The sequence below is a fragment of the Alosa pseudoharengus genome, unplaced genomic scaffold, assembly GCF_046254945.1.
Source record: "Alosa pseudoharengus isolate Yale_2024_CS ecotype anadromous, Long Island Sound unplaced genomic scaffold, YU_APseudo_1.1 YU_APseudo_1.1_scf_21, whole genome shotgun sequence".
NCBI lineage: Eukaryota > Metazoa > Chordata > Actinopteri > Clupeiformes > Clupeidae > Alosa > Alosa pseudoharengus.
In genome coordinates this window covers 3,534,467-3,543,866 of record NW_027468674.1, presented here as the reverse complement: position 1 = coordinate 3,543,866, position 9,400 = coordinate 3,534,467, and the positions used below count along the sequence as shown (strand labels likewise).

The 9,400-nt window shown below is 45.1% G+C and overlaps 1 protein-coding gene across 4 annotated transcripts in view; it reads right to left on the bottom strand.

The window, feature by feature from the left end:
• The window catches only part of rfx1a (regulatory factor X, 1a (influences HLA class II expression)), a 42,109-nt gene extending 33,381 nt beyond the window's left edge, over positions 1-8,728 (bottom strand). For 3 of the 4 annotated variants that reach the window (XM_076297674.1, XM_076297677.1, XM_076297675.1), the window contains exons 1-3: positions 8,469-8,728; positions 5,863-6,208; positions 5,472-5,581 (exon numbers count right to left, since the gene is read on the bottom strand). In XM_076297674.1, the coding sequence (XP_076153789.1) occupies positions 5,472-5,581; positions 5,863-6,187 (435 nt within the window). In that variant the 5' untranslated portion in view covers positions 6,188-6,208; positions 8,469-8,728. The remainder of the gene's footprint in view (positions 1-5,471; positions 5,582-5,862; positions 6,209-8,468) is intronic. The other variant, XM_076297676.1, reaches the window with a different exon arrangement.
• Between the last annotated feature and the right edge of the window lie 672 nt (positions 8,729-9,400).

The following is a 9,400-nucleotide window of genomic DNA, read 5'->3' as shown; positions in this document are numbered from 1 at the left end:
CTTTATGACGATACGAGAGCTCTGATGGGTTCTTTTCACTGGGCTTCTGCAGCACTGACATCATAAAGAGTCAGAATGCTGACATCATAAAGGCCTCTAAAGTGCTGACATCATAAAGGCTTCTAGAGTGCTGACATCATAAAGGCTGTGCTGTGCTGCACTGAGGCCAGGCTTTCTGCTCTCTCTCTGCGCGTGGCACACAGCATGGCACGGACGGGACGGGGGCATGCGCACGGGCACAGACACCAGCGGCGGCGCAACCAGCACTTCCGCATCATGCTCCGGCTGCGGCGCAGGGGTGGAACGGAGGCGGGCCAGCGTCGGCCGTGGCTGAGGGGAGAACCGGTTCCACCGGCGCTGGTCCTGGAGAAGCGGAACCACGCGGTGCGCAGGCGCTGGAGCCGCACCCCCTGCCCACGCAGCTACAGAACCGCCAGACAAGGTCTCCGACGAAGACCAGTCCCCACCGAACACCACGTATCCACATCGCAGTGACCTCTGCTGCGGCTCTCAGGAGGGACATCACCACCACATCTACCTCCTCTCACTGACCTCTGCTGCTGCGGTGCACCTGCTTTCCAGCCACTCAGCACCATATACATTAACCCGGACCTCATGTGCTCTATACATTAAACTAGACCTCATCTGCTCTATAGGACCTCATCTGCTCTATAGGACCTCATGTGCTCTATAGGACCTCATCTGCTCTATACATTAAACTAGACCACATCTGCTCTATATACATTAAACTAGACCACATCTGCTATATATACATTAAACTGCTCTCTATACATTAAACTAGACCACATCTGCTCTATACATTAAACTAGACCACATCTGCTCTATAGGACCTCATCTGCTCTATACATTAAACTAGACCAGTGAGGTGAAGCACACACTAATCCCGGCGCAGTGAGCTGCCTGCTTCAACGGCGGCGCTCGGGGAGCAGTGAGGGGTTAGGTGCCTTGCTCAAGGGCACTTCAGCCGTGGCCCACTGGTTGGTGCTCGAACCGGCAACCCTCCGGTTACAAGTCCAGAGTGCTAACCAGTGGGCCAAGGCTGCCCCCAAACCTCATGTGCTCTATGGGACCTCATCTGCTCTATAGGACCTTATCTGCTCTATACATTAAACTAGACCACATCTGCTCTCTATACATTAAACTAGACCACATCTGCTCTATATATATTAACCTGGACCTCATGTGCTCTATGGGACCTCATCTGCTCTATAGGACCTCATGTGCTCTATAGGACCTCATCTGCTCTATAGGACCTCATCTGCTCTATGGGACCTCATGTGCTCTATAGGACCTCATGTGCTACCTCAACCTAGATCACATCTGTTCTATGCATTAACCTAGGCTACATTAAAGGAATTATCCGGAGTAAAATGCACTTTAGATCAATTTACGGATGATTGGGAGTACATAAGTTGAGTTGACATCCAAATCATGTCATTCGGATGTGTTTTGAGAAAGTTCGATGTTACCGTTTTTAGTCAAAACTCGTTAGCGTGGAAGTGAGAAGGGCATATTATTTCGCCGCTACAAAACGCTATTTTTATACCTCTTCTACAGTTCCAAACAACATTGCACTTACGTGGTAGTGAGTAGAGGGTCCCTAAAGCCAAACCGAAGTATCCCGAGGTCTTTATGTGGTCGGATAGAGAGTCCAGAATGAATTTCATCAAGCCAGTACCTTTCCGGAAATGTTGCCATCTTTTCTGCCATCTTCAGGGGAAAGTCCGTAGGAGTCGATTGCCAAGTGTGCTCTGGAAATTCACAATTTCGTCGCTGTTTAAAAAAAAAAAAAAACATAGTCCAGTATTTCTTTTGAAATTGAAATGAAGTTGTATGGACTGGACTATGTTTACGAAATTGTGAATTGCAGCAAAGATGGCAACATTTCCGGAAAGGTACTAGCTTGATGAAATTCATTGTGGACTCTGGAATAATATGCCCTTCTCACTTCCACGCTAACGAGTTTTGACTAAAAACGGTAACATCGAACTTTCTCAAAACACATCCGAATGACATGATTTGGATGTCAACTCAACGTATGTACTCCCAATCATCCGTAAATTGATCTAAAGTGCATTTTACACCGGATAATTCCTTTAACCTACATCTGGGGGCGTATTACAGAAACTTCCTAACTCGAAAATCCTATCTTATCTGTTTGGTAACTACGGTAACAAGGGTTAGGATCGGATTTAGGAAAAAAGTCATTACAGAACGGCCGATCCTAAAGTCAGTTTCTTTTCTTAACTCCAGATAGGAAATGTGTATTACAGAAATATCCTAAGTTACCAAAATCCTATATAAACTGTCCTAACTTTAGGATGACCCATCAGCTCTCCTAACTGTCACAAATAAGCGAGATGGCAGCTCTTTTGTTATATGTAGCGCAGGTACTGTCTGTATAAATCGTCTTGTAAATAAACTACCAGTGCTTTTTCAAAGTTCACAATGTCTCGTTTTAAATGTCAAGGCCCTCGGAAGTCTAACAATGAAGTATGGAGCTACTTTGAGACTCGTAAATGGTGTAAAACAGTGATTTCCCGATTTCTGAGTGCAGGGGACAAGCCGAGATGACCTAGACATACGTTCACACTCAGTATCATGTTTCAACACACTTTAGGTCAATATCACACCGGAATTCTCCTTTAACAGAGGTGGCAAAAGCCATTGGTGGATTAGCGCGACGTTACATCAAGTTTCCAACGGGTAATGAACTCCACATTGAATTATTATTATGATAGCTGCTAGTTGTGAAGTGAGGTGATCCAACAACAAGTTTCATCTGTTGCTAAGTAACAGACATAAAAGCTGAACGTCGATGCTAGATCGCCTACTTAGGATATCTTAACTTGAGATAAGATAGGATTCCTAAATTGAGATAGGATATGTTTCTGTAATACCAAATTGAGAAAAATCCTATCTTACACTTCTCCTATCTTAACTTAGGACTTAAGATAGGAAGTTTCTGTAATACGGCCCCTGGTCTCTATACATCAGGGGTCGGCAATTACGTTTGGACCCGGGCCAATTTTTTTTCAGACAATGGCATCGCGGGCCATAGCTTTTGTAATGGGGGGGGGGGGGGGGGGGGGGGTTTATAGGCCTACTATTTAAATTATTAATTATTATATTATATTAAAATAAACATCATCTAACTTTTAAAATGCATTTAATTTAATTCCATTAAAAACGTTTATTTGCTTATGTGCGCTGTTTTTATGCCGCCTGCTGCATCTCCTGTCGTCTCTCATGAAACAGGCGACTTGCCTAGCAACTTGCCGTAACTAATGTGTAGGCTACAAATATTATTCTTTTGGATGACGTGTAAATGATTAGCTGAACATTGCTATATGCTAGTTATCGATGCAAAATGTCGTTGTCAAAAGCCTTGAAAAGAAAAATTGATTCAGAATGCAGGACCTACAAAGAAGAATGGAAGCAGAGGTATGTGTTGAGCCTGCCTGCATTTCTTAATGCCAAGCCTATTAATTTAACGTAACATAGGCTATTTTTGACCTTGCCCACTGGAAGAGGGAGACAGGACACTGTTGTTGTTTTTTTGCACAAGATTACGCGCACTCGCGTGCCAATACCGTTCCGACCTGTGCGTCATGGATAACTGCAAGGATGTTCCACCTGTTTTGTCACTTTAGTAGGACTATCATCTATACCTCAATAAATGTTTTGAAATTGATGGGATTGCTGTAGGCCTTTTTTTCTTTTTAAAAACATGGGGTTAAAAAAAAAATTCATTCAACAGCAAATTAACGTCATCTCGCGGGCCAGATAGAATAGATGGCGGGCCAAAATTGGCCCGCGGGCCACTATTTGCCGACCCCTGCTATACATACATGTAAAGATAGACTACATTTGTTCTATACATTAACCTAGATTAATTAAATCAGGTTTATGGGCCAAGTATATTTATGTGCATATACGAGGAATTTGGTCTCTGCATTTATCCCAACTGTGAATTAGTGAAACACACAGAGCACACAATGAACATACAGTGAGGTGAAGCACACACTAATCCCGGCGCAGTGAGCTGCCTGCTACAGCGGCGCTCGGGGAGCAGTGAGGGGTTAGGTGCCTTGCTCAAGGGCACTTCAGCCGTGGATGTGGGCATGGGAGAGCAGTGCTAAACCACTTCCCCCACCCACATTTTTCCTACTGGTTGGGGATTGAACCGGGAAACCTTCGGTTTCAAGTCCAAAGCCCTACCCAGTAGGCCACGGCTGACCCACAGATTCTATGCATTAACCTGGACTAAGGGCTCCATTTTAGCAATCTGAAACGCCTGGTCAGAGACAACAAGCCTTGTGTTTCGCTTGGCACCAGGCTGCGCCGCCACCGAGTACACCATATAGCCCTACATCTGTTCTATATATGAACCTAAACTACATCTACACCCCAGCTAATCCAGCTATTCCCCAACAGATCAGCATCTATCTTGGCTCATCCCAGCTAATCCAGTTATTCCACAATAGATCAGCATCTATCTTGGCTCATCCCAGCTAATCCAGTTATTCCACAATAGATCAGCATCTATCTTGGCTCATTCCAGCTAATCCAGTTATTCCACAATAGATCAGCATCTATCTTGGCTCATCCCAGCTAATCCAGTTATTTCCCAACAGATCAGCATCTATCTTGGCTCATGTTTCCTATATCACCTCTGTCTTTATTGGCTGCTTTACACTGGCCTATAGTCCAGCTCTTCCCCACTCTGCTGCCCCTTGGTGTTCTACTGCCCCACTCTACTGCCCCTTGGTGTTCTACTGCCCCCCTCTGCTGCCCCTTGGTGTTCTACTGCCCCCCTCTGCTGCCCCTTGGTGTTCTACTGCCCCACTCTACTGCCCCTTGGTGTTCTACTGCCCCACTCTACTGCCCCTTGGTGTTCTACTGCCCCACTCTGCTGCCCATTGTTGCTCAGTACTCAGTAGAGTCACAAACCTACAGCAGCTGCTTGCATTTTTGAATTTCCCCTTGGGGATCAATAAAGTATCTATCTATCTATCTATCTATCATTTAGTTGCACTGATACTGTGGCAAGTGTGCATTGAGCTTCATTTAGTTGCACTGATACTGTGGCAAGTGTGCATTGAGCTTCATTTAGTTGCACTGATAATGTGGCAAGTGTGCATTGAGCTTCATTGTTCAGAGGGTTTCTTGGTTTGCATTTGGAGGCAATTATGCACTGTATGTGTACATATGCACATGTCTGTGTGCGTGTGTACGTAAGTGCGTGCATTTGTGTCTGTGTGCATGTGTGTGTGTGCGTGCATGTGTCTGTGTGTGTGCGTGCATGTGTCTGTATGTTTGTCTGTGTGTGTGCGTGCTTCTGTGCGTGCGTGCGTGTATGCGTGTGTGCGTGCTTGCGTGTATGCGTGTGTGTGTGTGTGTGTGCGTGCGTGCGTACGTGCGGGCGTGCGTGCGTGTGTGCGCATTACCTGCTGACCGGCCTGTACTTGCTGTACCACCTGTGTGGGCACTCCGGTCTGGACCACAGCAGGAGGAGGACTGGAGTCCGATACCGAGTCACTGGAGTGGAGAGAACCTTCTGGAAGAAAGAAGAGGAGCGGCGAGAGGGAGAAGGAGGTAGAGATGGATAGAGAGAAAAGAAGAGAGAGCAGAGTTAGACAAAGAAGAGGGAAAGACAGTAAACGATGGCTTGGTAATGACACAAATACTTTAGTAAACATTTACTCGGTAATGACAGAAATATTTTATTTAATGACTGCTCGGTAATGACAGAACTATTTTATTTAACGATTGCTCGCTGAAGGCTTTCTCTACTTGTGGCCACTCAGCCCATCCTCAATGCCCTGCCCTGCTCCTTACCGGTCACCGTGACGACGATATACTGCGGCGTGCTCTGGGCGTTGGTCTGGGTAGGTGAGCTCTGGATCTCCGTGGCGACGTACTGTGTCTGGGTGGGCGGGGCCGCCACAGGGGAGTTCTGGGCCTGAGTGGGAGTGGTCTGTGTCACCGGGGGCGTGGTCTGGTCAGTGGGGGGTGTGGCGGTAGCCGTGACGACCGTGGCCGGGATCTCGGCCAGGAACTGCGGTGGCGTGGTGGTCGCCGGCTGGCCTGCCACCACGCTCACACTGCCCCCCTGGGGTTGGGAGGATGGCTGCAGCTCTCCCACATAGGCTTGAGTGGCCATCAGGAGAACCCAGACTCAACCCTGGGGAAGAGAAACCATAAACAAGTTATACACACACACAAACAAACACACACACACACACACACACACACACACACACACACACATAGGCTTAAGTGGCCATCAGGAGAACCCAGACTCAACCCTGGGGAGGAGAAACCATAAACACGTTATACACACACACAAACACAAGCAGACACAAACATGTACACACACACACACACACGTAGGCTGGAGTGGCCAATAGGACACCATCAGAGAGAACCCATAAACACGTTACACACATACACACACACAATATACACATTATATATGGCATAAAATATGGCTGGGCTCCACATAGGCCTACATATTCCTATTGCGCTTGAACTGGACGTTTGATATGTCCGTTAGCAGCGTAGCGACAGTTTCTCAAATCTGACCACAGGCCCAGTGGTGTCTGTTTCTACTGCCTTCAGATAATGGTGCGATCCATTTGTCTGCCTTCAGATAATGGTGCGATCCATTTGTCCAATATGCATGTACAAGCATCATCAGCATGTACAAATGGAACGCACAATAATCACACACACATGAGAGCACAGAGGAGTCAAAACTGCTAGTGCTATTTACAGGGTCTTCCTACATTCGCTACATTAATTGTGATGTGTTATTATTTCTATCTCTTGTGAAATCTCATTTTTGCTTAACTCTAAATCTCTGATGTTTTATTTACTGATTTGCTTGTTTGTTTGTTTGTTTGTTTGTATTATTACAACATTTCTTTTTCTTCTCTTTCTTTTCTCTCTATTATTGTGTTAAATGCTCCAAATGTAAAGCACTTTCTATGCTGCATTCTATGTACGAAAGGTGCTATACAAATAAAGCTTATTATTAGTAGCCTACTATTATTATTATCATAACTGTCGAGGGACGGCACTGGCCTTTAGGAATGGAATACTTCTATGGGCAACAGGGGAGGGAGAAGACTACTGGTGTCTTCCACGTGATCATAATGAGAGAGGCAGTCCACAATCAGTCACATCATCAACAGCTTATTCTCACTCCGTCTGGCTGTGATCTGATGACTTTCTAAATTTGCCAGTCCAATAAATCTACATTAGAAACCAGATGATAGTTCTAAGCAAGGAATCCTGCTCAATTTTGCTATCCATGAAATAATTTGTGACTATTACAGAAAAGACTACAACAAAAACTGGCCAATAATTGTTATCAAAGTGTCACGCAACCCAGACGGGCTACGCCCCCTTCCCAGCCTAGGAAGCTTTGCCTAGTAACCATACCACAACAAATGGCCGACCCTCCTCCCCTTACACAAGGGCCTCTTCCCCCAAATGAGAACGCGCTGATGACTGCATAGGGACAGACCACGGCTGCAGCACGCTAGATACGCTCATACTGATAACAGCTACGATCAATAACTACGATTAGTTGCATTACTTGGCGAGACAGCGAGGTAGATCGAATTAAATGGGCTTAACGTCAGGTGACGTTAGCGGCCAGGCTTCCTTGCTAACGCTGAGATTGGGAAACTGAACTGTCACTCACGCACGGCACTTCAGAAACCTAACGTTAGTTTTAATTCACAAGAGCATCAATCCAACATTAGCTGCTACACCTGGTATGGACAGCCGACGACAAATGATAGCGGTGTAGGTGGTACACCGATAAGGAAAGTAACTACAGCTATAGGTATGCTCGCTATCATAGCTAGCATGCTAACCTTTTCAGTTAGGTGATGACAGGCGAGGTAACGTTAACCAACCTCGCAGATAACGTTAGAACATTTTCATCTAGTGACTGCAAGTACATTAGCAGCTACATGACATATCGTCGAGATTCCATTAGCGCACATACTGCTGTTAGGCCGAAAAGACAGACTGATTGAAAAATGTCGCCAGATAGTTGGCTAGCTGGTTATTAGCTGGAAATCAGATACAATATGAGGTTCAAGCAGCGGCTAGTTTCGCGTATAGTAGCAAGCTAGCATCATCCCCGCCATTTTGTACAGCCTATCGTGCATTTGCCATCGTCATAACAACAGCCTGATTTTAGAAAGACTGAAACATCAAGTCAGACGATTATTCGAACCAAGCTAGACAGATGGCCAGTGAGCCTTATAGTGATTCTGACAGAGGAAGCTAGTGATAGCTAGCTTGCTACCTAGCCCATTGGCTGTTAATGGCTACGAACGCATATGAAGATAAAACAACAGCAATCCTTACAGACATTTTCTTCTGAAACGTAAAATGTCTGATTACGTAATTATTTAAGATTTCACCTCTTATTCCGAGAAAATTCCCAACTGGTATATTGGGTTTTTTATTTTTTCAAGGTTTCAGGCTGTTGTTGTTGTTGACTCTCGTTGCTGGGTTCTTGTCGCCAGGACTACCGTGGCTATGGCGCTTCTTCCTCACCGGGGCAACTGTTGCTACCCACCCGCTCTAGGTCCCGCCTCCTGAAGCCCTGTGAATGGCTCTAACGGAATGACTGTGGTTACAAAATAGCTACTTCATAGGTTTGTTCACTCTGTCAGTTTATTTTGGGCTATCCTGTTCGCTACATCTGAGCTAGTTCTGTGTATGTCGTGAATGCCTATTGCCCTCCTGTCACTGCAGTTTTATTGAAATAAATATTAATTTTCACGTGGTTTACCCCAAAAGAAACAGTCTCTTCTTTGGATTAGTTGTTACCATGACACAATTTTGCCTGGTGGCATATAGCCCTAGGCCCTAGGCTACTCGTTAAAGTGCATACCGGTATGTCAGGTTAAAAAACATGTTTGACAAATGAAGGGACATGAAGCAAGATAGGCCTAGTGAGTAGTGATTTTTCTTGGAAAATCAACTTTAAATACAATAGAACAATATTTAGGCCTACAGTTATTTTTATAACTGAATTTATGAACATTCCAGGAAACATTCCAGACACAATGATGACCTCATAAGAGGGAGTCCAGCAAAGTTGGGATAAGGATCATACAGTAGGTTTTTTACACTGATAAGGCCAAAAACATGACTTCATTCCAGTATGTCATGCTATACTGCCTGACATAAAAAATATCCTGATACATTTTTTCTTTACTGGCAACCATTATTGATCTTAAAATGTGATGAAGAGGATATGGGTAAGTAGCCATGCTTGAAAATGCCAGTTGTGTCACTTGCCATCACATATAGGCCATTATATAGCCTAAACTAAGTAGAATCAGTA